At 44.5% G+C, this 17,307-nt stretch overlaps 1 protein-coding gene across 3 annotated transcripts in view; it reads left to right on the top strand.

The window, feature by feature from the left end:
* Positions 1 to 9,762, top strand: part of rnf216 (ring finger protein 216) — a 39,711-nt gene extending 29,949 nt beyond the window's left edge. For all 3 annotated transcript variants that reach the window (XM_061233201.1, XM_061233202.1, XM_061233200.1), the window contains 4 exons: positions 4,788 to 4,885; positions 5,566 to 5,788; positions 7,914 to 7,983; positions 8,089 to 9,762. In XM_061233201.1, the coding sequence (XP_061089185.1) occupies positions 4,788 to 4,885; positions 5,566 to 5,788; positions 7,914 to 7,983; positions 8,089 to 8,426 (729 nt within the window). In that variant the 3' untranslated portion in view covers positions 8,427 to 9,762. The remainder of the gene's footprint in view (positions 1 to 4,787; positions 4,886 to 5,565; positions 5,789 to 7,913; positions 7,984 to 8,088) is intronic.
* Positions 9,763 to 17,307: the final 7,545 nt, after the last annotated feature.

The raw sequence follows: 17,307 nt of genomic DNA on the forward strand, positions 1-17,307 counted from the left end.
TTCCCTACAGCCCACAACCAAAATAATTCCCCAGACATTCTGAAAGATTGCTTTTATAGTCCCATCTTTTGCTTTAATGAATTTGAGAGACTTTGGTGAATAGACCTACCAGCAATGTGGTTTATGTTCTGTCAGCAGCACGTACAGTGTGGGTTAGGATTCAGGGCTTGCCTTCGTCATTGTATGATGGTGATGGTATACCATTCCCCTTGTTGGGAAGGATGCCTGTGCTTACAACTTCCTGTCAGTAGGTGGAACTGTTGGAGGAGCCTCTGCACACTCTGCGCTGGCCGCCGCCCATCAGCACCCACGATGCATCTGGCTGCTTCTGCCTTATAAGGGCAGCTGCAGCCCCTGCTTGGACTGGAAGGAGAGGAGAGAGGAGAGGGACTCTCTCACTGTTTTCTGCAGTATTATTAGAAGCCATCCAAACGGACTGTCCTTTTATTATTTTCCCATTTAGACATTGTTAAATGGTATGTCCTTGAGCTTTTTTTTACAGCAAGGTAATGCAACATAAAATGGGCAATTCCACAGTAACTGTCATTACAACTACAGGGCATTTCAGTGGTTAAGTCTGAAACTGACTGATACATGCTGACTGACACATGCTTTTATAACCCTCAGGAGGAAATAACTCATCAGTCTATTTTGCAGCTGTTTTGGGCTTTGCCACCAAAAAAATCCAGCGGTTGTAATGTCAGTTACTGTGGATTTCCTGAAATACATCTGCAGAAACTGTTTCTTTACTTGTATAGTGTTATGCTGGACCTAGTTCCGGACTGGCTCATTCTCTCAGCCATTATTGATCGATCTAAAATGGCTGTGCTGGCTGTCTGCAGGCTGCACACACCCTTCTGGTCACTCGTTAAGATGACACACCCGTAGATTAGATTAAGCTCAGGCCTTTCCTCTTTTGTAGTAGGTGCTTCGTTCAGCAATCGTCTTGGTGTCATTCTCTTCATGTGCTCTTCTGAGTGCACCCCGGTCTGTGATCCAGACTGAAGTAGTCTGGATTGCATGCAGGTAGTTAAATGAGACCTATTGGCCGTTGTTTTAGTGAGGGTGGTGTTGTTCTGATTGTTGGAAATGGAAAGTCTTGTTTTACATCAATGGCCTTTTATGGTTTCTATGATGATTAATCAAAGTCTGTGGTCAATAATTCTTTACAAAGCAACTAAATTTGCATCAGATTTTTTATTTTTTTGTTTGCTTGCTTTCTTTTCAGTCTCTCTTTTACGACTTTCAAGTTCCATCCTAATTTCACTGTGTTATGGGAGCCATTATATACAAGCTATTAAGTGGACCAGTGTGTAAATGCTGTTTTCTACTGTGGTCAAATCCGTTTCTTCTTTATAAACTGTCCATGGCAATGCCTGTGAAGAAATGTAAAATTTCCAATGACTGTACAGCAAATGTGTTTTCTGTTTTAACAAATTGTTAAATCTTTGGCTGTAGACACATGCATTTCTTTAATATTCTTCACCACTCTATCTGAGGGCATTTAGAGAATACTTTTCGATTAGGTTCCATAGGTTTTGGTTTGAGTACTAAATTGGACTCTAATATCAAACAAGCAGTGTATTTTTTACAATTACAATTTCTGCTTAATAGGTGAGGGTGTGCATGCATGCAGGAAGAATATTAAACTTAAGACCAAAAGGTGATTTTCTGGATTTTGGGCCATTCTGTGTATAAGAAGCCATTTTAAGAGCTGAGCCGGTGCTTTCTGCCTCACTGTCCACACGCTTAGCCCTCCTTATTTCTGCATTCTCTGGAGCCGTCTGCAAGCACCAGCACGAGCGCGCACACAGAGCTGTGCAGTGTGGGTTTGAACTTGACCCACTTTTCCAGAAACTCCCCAGTGGCCCTGGCCGGGAAACGTCGATCGTCCACACTGCCCGTCTTCCCTCCCCACATCCGAAACGGGCAGAGACCGGGATATTTCTCTCAGATCACGTTTCTCTTTCGTGAGACTCTGTCCTCTTCTTATGTTCTTTTTCCCCTTCCCCCTTCCTTTCCTCCTATCACAGAAATGAGCGGGTCACTGCATTCAGACTGCACTGTATGGGTGTGACTGGGCCTTTCCCCTTTGGAAAATGGCCAGTTCGGTCCAGTGCTGCTGTGCTGTCCAGTCTCTGCCTCAGAACATACATGCAGTACTGAGCCTTCACGTAATGGAGTGAGCGAGTTCTATTGATTTCTCCTCATCTTCTGAGAGATGTGTTCTCAAGGTCAACCCACAGTGAAGCAGTGGAAAATTCTGGGTTTGTAATTTTTTTTTTTTTTTTTAAATCCCGCCGAGAGTCGGACTGCATCCAGACCGCAGAACTGTTCTGTGATCCGGGTCCAGCTCTGCTTGTGTGTGGGTAATGTTTGAGAGAGGGAGCCTGAGGGGTGTGACTGATGTCACAGACCTAAGAGGGGGGAGGGGGGTGGGTGAGTCACCCACAGCCAGACTGTTTGTGGGGGGGCAGGGTGGCTGAGACCGTGTGCGTCTCACACTGTAAGAACAGGATGCCCTTTCTGCATTCAAAGCGCATCCTCCTTGGCATTATACAGCTGAGCAGGGCCCATTTCATTATTGTCGAATGGAATTGCCAAAGCGTGATTTCCATAAGCAGTGTCAGGTTTGATTTACAGTGTTCATTAGTGCAGACGCATATGGCTCTCTGTGGCTTCCTTGAGGGTTCCTGTGTTGCCGCTAGGGTGCAATCTTTCACCAGCTTCCCAGCCTGGCAGTTCCTCCTCCTTTTACAGTTCTCTCCACCCCCCTCTCGCTGCACAGCGTTTGAGCTGGGCCCCTATCCTCTGCGTAAAACTCCTTTTTTTAGCCGGGTATTTGTCACTGTGCAATTATGGTGATTACTCTGCTTAAATTCTCGATTCACTCTTCCTTTCTTTTGGCGCCTCTTTAATCACGTTAGTGCCGTTGTGTTGACCTTTGAAACAACATGCATGCATATTTTAAACATTGATGAGGTGCATTCACTCAAAGGACAAACAGTCCAGTAATTATGTATGTGACTCCGGCGCTCTGTGTCTCCTCCCGTAGGCCAGAACATACAGCGTCACATTTGTAGAAATGTGCCATCTAGAACCAACGAGGAGTGTTTTTGTTAAGTGTCTGTTTACCTTGTTGCGACTCATTTGTCCCAATTCATGAATATTTACCATCATCTTTAAAGAAGTATCCAGAAGCACGTATCCCATGGCAGTTGCCAGGTGACTTGCAGATCTGTGATTAATGAGCGCTGGGTGTCATGGATGCTCGTTCCTGTGTGGCTCTGAATGGGCCGCTCCTGCCTGCGGTGGCATCTCGTGAGCACTGCAGCGGGAGGGCTTGGCCCGCAAGCTGCTGGGAGGCACAAAATGGCAGCTGCCTGCCTTTAATACCTCCTGCGCTTTAATACCTGTCACTGGCCGGGCTCTCCCAGCGGCTGTAATGGGCACAGATGTCCCGAACAGCGAGATGAAAGGGGGCGCAGGGGAAACTGCGGGCTGACGCCGCCCCGAATGGGACTCGAATGAAAAAACGCTGTTTCTAGGCAACCGGGGCAGCTGCCGCCTGGCTGAAGGAGGTTGTGAATTGTGCTCTGGAAGGAGGATTTCAAAGGATTTCACAGCAGCGGAGAGCAGACACCAAGCGCCGCGTCTCTTGTGTGGCCTTTTGTTTCGCGGGAGAGCGGGTCGTCACGCCCCGGCACTGAATTGGTGGAGAAAGTTGTAGGTCGGAGCGATTGGCTCTCGCCTGGGCGTCCTCACAGAAGCAGCAGTGTGCTTTGTGCGGCTCTGTGCCCCTCCGGGTTTTGGGACGGCTTTATCACAAATCCCTCTTAAATCTGAACCGGTGCAGACAGCAGTACAGTAGATCTCTGCTCTCCTGGACTGTGTGGAGCAGCCCCCCTATTAGCGCACTGCCTGAGGCCTTCACAGGCTGCGCTTCCGCAGGCCTGAGCTGGCTGACTCACACTGTTTCCTGTGCCCTGTGTGGGGGCGATTATGTGCTCATCTGGCTGCATCCTACAGGGGGGCCGTTCCATGCCGACTCCAGGAGGCCGCACTCCGGCATCTCTTGAATGTTTCTCTCTTTCTGTACAGCATGTGGTAGATAATGGTCAGATGAGAATTTGAGCTTCATGCTCCATTTTGTTTTCCTGGTAGAGTCAGTCTTTTAAAGTTTGCCGGGTGTTGCGATTTAAAAAGTGCAATTTGTGCCATGACACGTTTAAAAAAATTAAATCAATATGTAAGGAAAAGGCCTAAATCTTTGAGGTAATTTTGTATGCACAATTCACATCCGTCCATCCATTATCTTAACCCGCTTATCCTGAACAGGGTCGCAGGGGGGCTGGAGCCTATCCCAGCATACATTGGGCGAAAGGCAGGAATACACCCTGTACAGGTCACCAGTCCATCGCAGGGCATACACACCATTCACTCACACAGTCATACCCACGGGCAATTTAGACTCTCCAGCCTAACCTGCATGTCTTTGGACTGTGGGAGGAAACCCACGCAGACACGGGGAGAACATGCTAACTCCGCACAGAGGCCCCGGCCGACCGGGATTTGAACCCAGGACCTTCTTGCTGTGAGGCGGCAGTGCTACCCACTGCACCATCCGTGCCGCAATTATCATGACCCCCGAACCCAGCCTGTTCAAAAATGCAAAGCGTTTCCTCAACTGCAGGGCAGCATGCTTTAGTTGTTGTGGGTGAATGCTTTTCCTTGGGATTAACAGAGCATGCTCTTATTTAACTCCCTCCCTCCCTCCATTCCCTCAGGAGACCTGTCGGAAGTGCCACTTCCTGTGGAAGGAACATGCCGGAAAGACGTGTGAGCAGGTGATGGAGCAGGACGAGGTCCGCATCAGGATTGCCTTGTAAGTCCCCCTTCAAGAGCTTTCTTTTGGCTACAGACAAATCTGTTCCAAGCACATGCATTATTTAGACCCTTCTCAGGGAATAGCATTTTCCAGTTGTAGACATTTAAGTGGTGGGTGGGTTAATTAAGCCTGCTTGCACTCCCATCTTGTATGGGCTTGTAATTTAATGTGATTTGAAGCTGACAGCCAGAGCCAAGCATTTCATTCATGGGGTTGCGGTCATTATTCTTCCCCCCCCAGTCTATCATCTGTGGTGAGCAGTTGCATGTTTTGCAATGAGTGGTCGGAGTCTAGCTGAGGAGATGAAGAGCGATCAAGCATCCCATGTAGAAAAGAACATGCGCTTTCCTGTGTGGGATGAGTTTCCAGTCTGCACAGGAAGTGGGCCTGATGACCGTCTTCCTGTATCTCAGGAGCTTTGCTCGAGGATACAGCTGCCTCAGGGGCCGGTTCCTGTTTTCTCTGGGCTCTCTGCACCTTTTTCTGCTTCCTCCCAACGAGGCAGGAAAGCCTCCGCGAGCCACAATGCAGGGCTGTAAAAGTCATTCAGCAGCGTGGCAGCTGCAGCGCTTTACGCGAGCATCCTGTTAAAGGGCGGCCTCCAAACCCTAAATACGGGAGGTTTAACGGTCTTTTCCCCGTGTCTCTCCCCGTGTCTCGCCCCGTGTGTGACGCAGCGAGGAGAAGATGACGGAGGCCCGGGTGAGGAAGTGTCACAGCTGCGGGATGGGCCTGGTCAAGTCGGAGGGCTGCAACCGGATGTCGTGCCGATGCGGGGCCTTCATGTGCTACCTGTGCCGGCAGCCCATCTCCGGCTACGACCACTTCTGCCAGCACGCCCGCACCCCGGGCGCAGACTGCCGACACTGCAAGAAGTGCTCCCTGTGGTCGGACCCCACGGTGAGTGAGGGGGGGCACTTATTTTACTACCCCCCCAGTACCCTGCTGCTGACCACTGGTTTCCCTCATTATGGGTTGGCACCCCTCAGTTTAGCTCCAGTGTCAGAAGCGCACCATAAATGAAAGGGAAAATGGCTAATGGCTAATGTCTTGTGAGGATTTATTCATGAGCAGAGCAAATAAGTATTTGGTATAATGGAGAAAATCACAGTAATTTGATGCCATAGCATTTTATCGATCCCTCTGGTTAGAATTTATGGTTTTCTAGATTCTGCATCCAAAACATGTCTCTCGTGTGCTTTAGTTTCGATCAGCTGTGGGTTGGACTTCAGTGGGTGGTGCTCAGGGGATGAGGGCATTTAACTAAGCCACCTTTTCATCATTTTGTTGAACCCAATGGTTGGGTTCATGTGCTTTATCCCCCTTGTGTGTGTGTGTGTGTGTGTGTGTGTGTGTCTGCCATAACCTCATTTTGGATGGCATTGTCCGCAGTGTTTTCCCCTCTCAAACACTCTGTCATGGGCACATTCCTATCTCCTGGGAGCAGCGTCCTATGAAACTCTGATTGCTCCGATGAGCTGTGGATGTCAAAGGGCACAGGGCACGGACCCTGCCTCTAGTATGTGCTGTCAGCTTTTCATTGGCTCTCAAATCAGTGGGCATCATATCACTCACAAGCACAATGCTACTGCTTCACAGGGCTTGTGTTGTGGGGTTATAGTTTTCCACTTGCACAGCCCTTTGAAAGCTTTAATTCACTGTGGGTTTATTGATATTACGCCTGTATGAGGAAGTTGGTTGTAATTGAAGAAAGGCCAGTGAGGGTAATTTACCCTTTTGGAGAGACAGCTTCCAATAAGGGGAAAGTAATTTAAGCTAAACCTACTTTTAAAATATAGTTTACTGTACATTGAAGCAAGCTACTTCAAGGGGGGGGGGGTAGGGAGACATAATGGGTCACCTATGGGACATCTACATTCATTCAAATGAGCAGTTCATATAGGTGCATGTGTTTCTCAAGTTGATCTCATGGGAGAAATGTTCATGAGTTCTCATGAACTTCTGTACAGTTTTTAGAAAATAATTACCTAATGTTGTCTAACCGGACACATTTCAGACACTTAAACAAACCTACCAAGCTAAAACTGGCTAAAATAGTATATTTCTTTGCCTAAACTGCTCTGAGAATTGCCCTTTCCAAGTGACACTGTTCATCTATAAAAATGCTGACATAGTGCCTTTCTTTACTAAATAATCTGGCAGCCTACTGCCCTCATCCCACAGCAATAGTACTGCACACTGGCAAAGGAAACGTACACAGGCTGGAAGCACTCTATTTTAGTTCATTTTACTTTCACACGCCAAGTGGAAGACTATGCTTCACATTTCAACTTTTACTAGGCTACAGCTGCAGAAGACTGTCATTTATTTATTAATTTTTTTAGCTAATCTTGCTTCTGCCGTTTAACAAAGGGGGAAAATGGCATCCTGAAGGCCATAAAATAGAAAAACCGATGCAGGTGGTTTAATGGTGGATTTGGTGTACTTCATAAGGGAATGTTTGTCTGTAGATGTGGTGTGGACAGAGGACTGGCTTCCCTGGTCACTGCCTGTTTCTGGTGGAGGGAACCCTTCTCCCGGTCTCTGGGTCTGTCCGTAATTGAGCCTGCAGTGATGGATGGATAGCCCCCGTTTCGTGTTTGTTCTGGCTCGGCTCCCGTTGCCTCCCTCTTCCCATATGTTGTGTAATCTTCTCCCGGACGATCAGGCCGGCCTTTTGGCAAGGCAGCGGTTAGCAGCTGAATGTAGCCAGTGCTCTCATTTGTCATCTGGCAGCCATTAAGAATGTATTTGCAAGTTGTAGTGCTGCAGTTTGAAGTTGCACAACAAAGTCCAAATAATTGGCCTCGAATGGAGCTCGAGTTTGACTGGAAAAGAGAGCATGGCCGACTGGCTAAAAGTGTTTGTAATGTCTTTGTCTTGTGTTTTTTGGCCCTTCTGAGCTGATCTTTAAGTTTCTATCCATTGTTCTCGGCCTCATTCTCTTCAGCTCTTGCCTTTGTAGGTGTGGACATTACTGTTGTGTAGTAATCTTTACTGAGGGTATGTTGTGTCTGTTGTACAGCAAGATGATGAGCGGCTCATTGGGGATCTCCAGAAGGAGGCTGAAGCAGAACTGCTGAAGAAGAACTCAGGTGAGCCTATGTGTGGGCGCTGGTCTGCTTCCGAAGATACCTCGGTGGCGGTGATAACTGTAGACTCCATTTTGGCTCTCACCCCATCCCTTCTCCTCCCTCCAGGGAAAAAGAGAAAGCAGGTGGGCCCCCCACCAGAGCCGGCCCAGCCCAAGGTGCCCTGCCTGGCTGCTGCAGGCGAGCGCGGGCAGGCTGCTCCCCCACACGGCCTGCACCCGCTCCTGCTGGTGCCCCCGCAGATGATGCTGCCCCACCTCCACCGCCAGGCCCTCCACGTTCGGCCCATCCCCGCGCCCTACGTCCCCCCGCCACGGGACCCCGCCATGAACCTGAACGCCCCCTTGAACCTAAACCCCCTCCTTAACTTGAACCCGCCCATGAACGACGACTTCAATATACCCATGCATTTTGGACCTGCCCTCAACTTCTACAGACCTCGCTGAAGTCCTCCTCCTGAATTCCCCGAAATTCTCCTGTATCTCGCTTAGAAAATAAATACATAATAAATAAATGGTTTTGTAATTGGGTACAGTGTATGGATGCATTTCCTTTGCTTTCACAGTAGGAAGTTCTTGGCAAGATCATTTTCTTGGTTTCACAGTAGGAAGCTCTTGGCGAGATGGTTATCTTGGTTTCACAGGTTGCTCTCTGTCATGTCACTACTGTTCCATCAGATGCTCGCTTGCCAAAATCTTTTTATTTAACATGCAGCCCATTTATAGGGTTTCTACTGGCTTTGTCACGCTAGAGAGAATGGTTTCCCCTGTGAATTCTCCTGAGAATTGGTTTAATGTTTTTATGTTGACACTTTTTCCCTAGCTGCATTTTTCTCCTGGGCCACGTTTAGGGGCCATTTTGCTTTGTTCAATTTTCAGGCAGCGGGCAATGCCAAAAACTGGTACAAACTAATCAAGTTGGGCACTTAACTACCTGGGTCAGATTGGTCTCAGTAGAATGTTTGGGGTCTTTCGCCCGTTTTGAGTGTGTAGGCAGTTTAAATGACTCTTAGGTTTAGTAGATCATGGCTGTCTGTAAACCAGGTTCAGTATCTCTGCAGTAAGCGATATCTCAGTACTTGCAGTCCAAAACACTGTGTTAGAGAATCCCTTGTGTGTGTGTGTTTGTGTGTGCACGCGTGCACATCTCTGCATGCGTGTCTATGTCTGGCTGTGTGTGGGGACCACATGTCTATGTGGTGCTTAGCAAGCTTTATTGTGGTATTGTGCCATGTGTGTTGATTAGAAAGGATGGGGAAATTATAGCTCAGCTGTACACACCAGTCTTCCTCTGTGTGCAGAAGCCCTATCAAGCCCTGTAGTGTGTGACAGGGCGACCAAACAGCCACTGATCCAGTCCAAGGGACCGTTCCATTCATTTTAAGCACCTTAGGGGTTCAGGGTTTTTTTATTTTTTTATTTTATTTTTTATTTTTTATTTTTTTTGTTTAATCCTGTGTAGAGTTGTAAGTACTTGTGAGTACAGGGAAGATTTATGTGCATTCAAGAGTCATTGCATTTTATTTGTATTTGGTGCCCCTGCGATTTTCACTCCTTTCCCTTCAGGTCTTGAACAGAAAAGAAGAGGCTTGCCCTTGAAAACCTAAATACAAACAGAGTGCCTGCAGTCTCTTTGTCAGTCTTTGCTGTAAGGTGAAAAGCACAATTCATTTAAGTGTATATTCTGCAGGGGGACAGACCTTATTGGAGGAGAAAGATCCTGTTATTAAAAATGAGTGAATGATTGTTTAATAGTTGTTCAATAAAAAAAAATTCAAATGTATGGAACAGAAACTACTACAAGTTCTTTATTGCCATTGCATTCAGTAATGGTATGTCTTCTGAAAGAATTAGATTTGGGGGGGGGGGGGGGGATGGTTAGCCGTTATTCTGAAAGCTGTCCTCAGCATTCTCACAGCCTCCAGACATCCCAGAGGATTAGGTTTATCAGTGTACTGCTGGTCATTCACTGGGTAGTGAAAGTATTGATATTAACATCTTGTAGACAACCTCCATCTTGAACAAACCTGGTTTGGCCCCCATTCCTGCGTTTTTAGTTTTGTCCTGAGCTTCATGAGGGAGAGGATTTATATGAGGTTGTTGGAATTTGGTCCTAGACTGAATCAAGTAATGTGCTTGTTTCTGGTGGCTCCATGAGAATCCTGCAGCTGTTTCTGAATTTCTGTGTGTTGTCATGTTGAAGCTATTAATGCTTCCTATTTCCATTTCACTCAGAGATGTTTTGTCTGGATGGATAGCGTTTTGAAATGAACTGTTCTGTTTTCAGGGTGAGGACAGTTAACTCCTTGCGCCTGTTCTTGTGTTTCTGTTTTTGTGAAGTTGAATTTGGGGCTGTCCTGTTCTTCTCTCTGCTGTGATGTCATTAGTGGGGGAGGTGCAGTGAATCAGGCCACTGGTGGAACAGGGACGGTTGGAGTGGGGGCTGGTTGCACTTTGTAGCTGGAGTGCTTACTACAGCTCCTGGAGCACTAGACACTAGACCAGCACCTCCCTGACTTTCAGCCTTCTGAATGCTTGAATCTTTAATCACTGCACTCTTTAATCACTGCACTCATGTTTAGTCTTGGCTTCAACATGTAATGCCTACTGTTCTGGCTCCTTTTTTAGGGTGTGTCTTAGGATGTGACTGGAAGTTAGCATTGCGTGCACTTTGTGCTCTCCCTCTGCCCAGGAAAAGGGTTGGTGCTGCTCATGTGTTTCCTTTGTGTGTCTGTGTGGCAGTGGCCATATTCCCGCTGAGAACCGTCTCTGCTGTCCAGCCTCAGAGCACCAGGCCAGGACCGCTGACTGTTGAGACTGGTCACGCATGCTCGCACTGCCAGGAAGTCTTCCCCCCACTGTCCGCAGGCTCTTCAGATGTTCCTTTGTTGTTGGTGCTGGACTCCCCTATGCCAAGGCTGGCCACAGCATTGGAGATAATTGGACTGAAGTCTTTGAAGGTGAAATGGTTCCACCAAACGGTTAAAACTACCCACCAGCCCACTTCTCCATCAGAGGTGCAGTGAGGCAGGTCCAGGTTTCTGTGGTCATCATCCTACACTTGCAAGGGCTGGAGAAGTCTTTGTAGGTTGTTGTTGAGGGCAATTTCCCCCATGCGTCAGTTTAGTTGTTGTGCAGGAGTGGGTGGTACCTTGTTATCGCATCTACATGCAGTATTGCATGATTCTACCAATATATATGTATGTGTAAATGCCTGCCATTTCCCTGGTGTTTTCGAATGTTATCTGATTAAATAATGGCAAGCTTGTGTTGCATGCATTTGTTTGAAATTGCAAGTCAAAACCTTTGTGAATTCCAGATGGCTAGAAGTGCAGTTCTTTCAGTACTAGTACAGCATCAGTACTAGTAGAGTATGATATGTTTGGGTCTGGGTCTGTTGACTAACACACGAAATAGAATTCCCAAGAAAACAGTTGGACAAGGCTGTGCCTTGTATGTCTTATGCCTCATCATAGTTACTGCTTCATCATAGTTTCCTTAGCAGTTGTAGTGTTGGACATTAGTATTTTAGAGTTAAATATTTAGTGCAGTTTGTATTCCTACTGGGCCCACCCAAGAATACAAGATGGAAGAAGTCTGTCCTGTTCATCTGGTGCTCTGATGTTTTTTCTTTTTTGGCTTGCCTGGCTTTGCCTGAGCCCCTCCATTAACTCTATCTGATGCCTTGACTCAACAGTGACGAAGAGCAGTTAGGAACTGTCGACAGCCTAGTTTTCCAGCTCCTGTTGCTGTCTGTACATTTTACTGGAGTTATTCTGCATGTGCTGAAGACGTATCTATTTTGCCTGTAGTGACTGCTCAATTTTGGTGTTCAGTGTTTTAGTTTGGTCTGATGAAGTTTACATTTTCAGTTTTGTTTGTAGTGTGCAGTTTAATACATTTGTCTTCACAAATGTTTTAATTCTACAATTTAAAAATGTGAAAGTAATTCTGCTAGACTCCGATTAAATTCCTAAACCTAGCAGTTTCTATATTGGAAAACCCGCTAGCATGATAGGGTTGCTTTATAGTGCAACATCAAAGCATTATATATACATACTGTACAAGTATTTATTTTATTTTGTAAGATATTGTCTGAATGTGAACAGCCCTAGCTGTCGACCGATTTCAAATTATTTTATTTTTATTCTCAGGTCAATGTTGTCTTGTATTAATAATGTGATTTATAGTTTTGTGATGCCTACTGCTGGTTTAGCATCCTGCATCCAGTCAAATGTAGTCAGGTTTGCTTTAAGCTTCATGCCATTGTGCGTCATGTTCAAGAGCCAAAGGTGTAATCGGACCTCTATTAGACTGGGCCTCTAAAGCCCTTGTATCATACAAGCCCTCACTGACCATCACCTGCCAAACAAAAGGCATTTTTAACACCAGGAAGAGGGGGAAACACCAACAGTTTTTAAAGGGGAAGGAGGCGTGCTATTACAAGTTCAGTCTGCCATCTGATAATGGAATGGTGTGAGAACTTCCGTTACCAGGTCTAAAGGGCTATTGTTGAGTTGCTAAATTAGTTTGGGGGGTGAGACAGCCGTATTTCCTCCTGAGGTGCGTGACACCAGGGAACTAGTCGTCCTTTGTTCTCTTGGTTTACTTTATGACTCTTCATATTTTTTTTTTCATATGTATAGGTCGAGTTCATGCCTTTCACAGTGTTCCATTTTTAAGTCTGTACTCTGACTGGACAGAGAAGGCTACTGGGCCATTTCCCCCAGTGTCTTAACTCCCCTTTGTCCTGATAATGTTTATCTTTCAGAGCAGAAGTCTCGCTGCAATGCCAGCACATCTGTTGCCCTGTGACTCACTTTACACAGTGGGATATTCACTCACAAGTTACACAGTAGATGGTCTGAGCTTGACAGTGCTGTTTTCAAGCTTCTTTTGTTTTCTCACATTTTTATATCCTCTTCCTCGTATAGCGGTGTTCATGGCGAATAACAGTAGTGGCACAAAATGAAAAATGAGGAGACAGATCATGTGACCTTTTCCTTTTATCCTGGGCCGCTTTTCCCAAGACCCTCTGTCACTGCAGGCATGTTCATTCTACCAAAGCGTGAATCCTCAGTGCTAATTTTAATCTCTTCCTGGGGCACATGGCGTCAACATGTGACTGCTGCAGCAATCATTATGTTACTGAAATAATTAGGAAATTGTGGCTTATTACATCTGAGGACCTCATTAAAAAAAGTTTGCAGTGGCTGATGGGGTAGGAATTATACAGTGAAAAGCATTTTGTGCTCATTATTTAGTTTGTAATGTGGGGGGAAAGACTAAAGGCATGTTCAGACATTTGACATTTAACCCACCCCCAAAAAAAAGTTTTCCTTTTCCCTTTCCTTTTTTAAAGGCCGCCTCTAAACATGTTTTCTTCAAAGCCATGTCAAAATCACACCAATAACTCTTCTATATGTCATATGGACTTGAATTTCAGTGGTAGATATCGGTGTTATCATTTACATGCCCTTGGTTTCCTGTAATTCCTTCTGGTTTTACAGCACCAGTCTCCCCTCTCATGACTTCTGTCTGGAAGCCCACAGGAAACATGGGGGGCTGCTTGATAATCAGCTTTTCACTTTGGTTTTAAAAGCACTGCTGGTTCAGCCTTGTCCCTGTCCATGGAGTGATATCAACCAGAAAGCCAGTGCATCTGACCGGAAATACAGAATAAATTCAATGCTTATACGCTTTTAGACTTGTTAACTTAATCAGGCAAAGGCATTATTTGTTTTCACAAGAAAAAAACAAAAAAAAACCTTCATTGTTTCTGTTGGTTGTCTATTGAATTCACTTGATATGTGTCAACATTTTTATTTCTGTTTCCTGTTACTTTTATGATTATATTTAAGCATGATATGCAGTTGCTGAAAACCTCACTGGTCACCACATGGGCAGGTAAAACCTTTTCATAATCTCTCGTCTCCAACAAGAGTTGCATTTATTCAGGTGGAATGATGTCGCCCTTCAGATAAATTTTTTTGCTTGTGGCTGAGAAATGTTTTTGAGATGGCTTGAGTGGGTTGTTGAGAGTAGACCTCCATACTGCATTCCACAGGGGGAAATAATGGATTGCACTGCTGTGCTGCAGTGGTGAGCAAGGCTGGACCCATATGCTGAAATGCATCTAGACAAGCATACAGTGGGCTCCAGAATTATTGGCACCCCTGACTGGCAATGCACAAAAAATACTTCTACAAAAAAAGTCTCAAATGATATCAGAAAATGTCAAGATAAATTGTTCAATGCAACCAGTCAAAATCAAACATTTTGGTCAGATACAGCATCGGTCGGTATGTTTGATCTCCTTTCATGTTTTGACTCCAGTCTCATTCCCACAGTGAAATATCGTAGGGGGTGAGTGAGTGAACTTCAATCCAACCCAAAACCTGTGAGCTGAACTGAAGAAGGTGTTTGATGAGAGCAAACCCAAGAATATGAATATGCAATGGTCCAAGATTCATCCAAATGTGCTCCTTAACCTTGCCAAGTATTACAGGAAAAGACTCCATGCTGTTATCCTTGTCAGAGGTTGATGTGCCGGGTATTAAACCAGGGGGGCCAACAATTATGGAACCTTGATTTTGGTGAAATCTATGTTTTTGATTTGGTTGGTTCCACTGAAACATGCATGAAGCAGTATTTTTCAAACATCTTGGCATTTTTCAGCTTATCTCAATAATTCTATTTTTTAAAGTATTTTTTCTGCATTGCCAGTCAGGGGTGCCAATAATTCTGGAGGCCACTGTACATAACAGAAGTAAAGATCCTGTGCATTCATTTCCACTTCTCATATAAATAGTCTAGCTTGGGGGGAACAATATACAGTGTATTTAAATATAAAGGTATTTTATGAGTATGCATTTCAATAAAACTATTGGAAAAAAGTGATAGTCAGAAGTTCAGACAAACTCAAATGAACATACTGCTCAGTAAATAATACAATAATAAAATGTTTTTAATTAATTGAAACTGCATAATTTAAAAAAATCATCCTTCCAATCCCAAAAATTGTTAATTCATGTTTGGCCTCACTAGTATTTACCTCCTGAGACCATGCATCCTCAAACAAAATTCAATATTCAGTATTTCTAACTTATGGGACATTTAATTAAAATGATTAAAATGAAAATATTTTCACTGCACCATGTTTTTGACATCCAAAATGTAAAATGTAAGTACTTTTTTCTTCCGGGTCTCCGGAGGTTAAGGTGGTTTACTTATGACTAGTTCAACCGGGGGTGATGTATTCTGCCCATGAAGGGCGTTAGCATTTTCCTACCCTCACATTTAATTTTGCTATTGGGTATTTTAATTCCAACTTCTTTCTTTCAGGTCTAAATTTCCCTCACTCTCCATTATCACTCCCTTCCTAGTACCTTAAAGAACTGGCTGGGTTATAACGTCACATCTATCCTGACTACATCTTCTGCTACAGTACATTTACAGAATTCAGCTTGTACTTCAATATTATTTGTATGACTTTACCATGTGAAGTGAGAGATTAAAATTCATGTTTTAAAGAGTTTGGATATGACTGGCACCAGCTAAGGAAAGTAATGGATTTTATATTTTTAAGACAACACCCCTTTTTAAATGCTTTTTGTTCCTTCCTCCCCCATCCCCAATTCCCAACCCACTCATTTCTGAGCTGTGGTTTCTATGGCAACAGTGTTCTCGCATGTCTGAAGTGCTGAGTAAGTTTGCCCAAGGAACTGGCTGCTGTGCATGAATAGACCTTTTTGGCAACACTGTCTTTATATTTCCTAAAATAGCGACACATGATCTCTCAATAGCAGCAGGAGACCAATGCACTGAAACTATCAAGGCTATAATTGCATTCTCAAAAAGAAAAAACATTGCTTTTCATGTAAGGATTCATTTGAATCTTTCAGAGTATAAGAAAATCAAGATTCGGAAGCAGCGTTTCATACTAATTTTTTTACACAACCATAACGAGACATGCTTTGAAAGACCTGTTGGCTAGATAATTAAAACATTTATTTCTATATGCTGACACAAACCTCTTTCTGATCAGTATACATTTCTTTAACTTATGCAGAATAATGTCCCAATTAATTTGTCTTTTATCCGAACGTCATGTCTGTGGCCATGTCGAAGTAGCCGTTTTCCATGTAACTGCTTTGTTTAATTCAGTAAAACAGCTCTCACCGACCCCACATTCAGCTGTGTATAGTTCCTTTCATCAGTATAGAGGCTGTGCATAGTTCCTTTCATCAGTATAGAGGCTGTGCTTTCTTCTGCCTGCTGCATTCCAGAACAATTTTCCTCTCTGTGGCTTGCCATTTGTAGGACAGAAGATACAAGGTGGGTAAATGTCGTAAAGGTAGTGTGTGGATTCTTCAGACAATGTTGTTTTGATATGGTTTGCCTGTTTTTGGTGTGAATAAAACGCATAAGTATAGAAGACTGTGGAAGAGGTCTGGTCTGGAGGGCGGTACATTGCTCCTCGCTCAGTCAGAAGGACAAGGGTCATTTACCCAGAGGGCAAGGCAAGGGGATATTATCAGGTCTGGTGAGTATGGAGAATGCAGATGTGTATTTCTTACAGGTTAGAGGAGTGAGCTGATCTCTTGTTGCTATGGAATGTAGAAATATGGCTGCTCTTGCATTGTAATTTTCAAGCATTCTCAATGCATGTCCTCATCTGTAGAGCTATAGAACATTGAAAGGATACTGCCTAACATTACATGTGTGGAATGACATTGTTTGAATTCTGACAAATGCATCAATGTAGTAAAGTATCATGTGAAAATACTAAAAGGGTTCAACAACCAGCCCCAGAGAACCAGTGAAAGGAGGCCATTTCCTGTCCTGGAAAATTATCCCTCGCTAAAATATTGTGTAAAAGGTTAGACCATTAAAAGAATATGACAAAGACCTCTTTTATAGAAAAGGCACTGGATGTCCAAAGATGATTTTCTTCTCTGAGAGAAACCAGTGCATTCTTGCACTCTGGCAAGCAGATTAAATTACAAAGCAAACTTTCAGAGGCCCAAAGGTGTCTCTGCACTCGGCATTCACCATTGGTACCAGACACTGCCAGCATGTCCTCAGTCTCTCTGTCTGCTTTTGTTCTAGCTAGGTTCATTCACAGGGGGCCCAAGTGTCTGAACTAAAACCAGAGATTTTACCATACTAGTCAGGGTATAAATCTCATTTTTGTAGAATGACCCCATAAACTTGCCGTATGGATGCATTTCAAACAGCTGTAATTTATTAAAACATTAGAAAGAACTTCACCTGATCTTTTAATAGTTTAAGGACTCAAGATTCCATTGTTGTAGTTACTTTTTAA

Source organism: Conger conger, chromosome 2, assembly GCF_963514075.1.
Source record: "Conger conger chromosome 2, fConCon1.1, whole genome shotgun sequence".
Classification (NCBI taxonomy): Eukaryota; Metazoa; Chordata; class Actinopteri; order Anguilliformes; family Congridae; genus Conger; species Conger conger.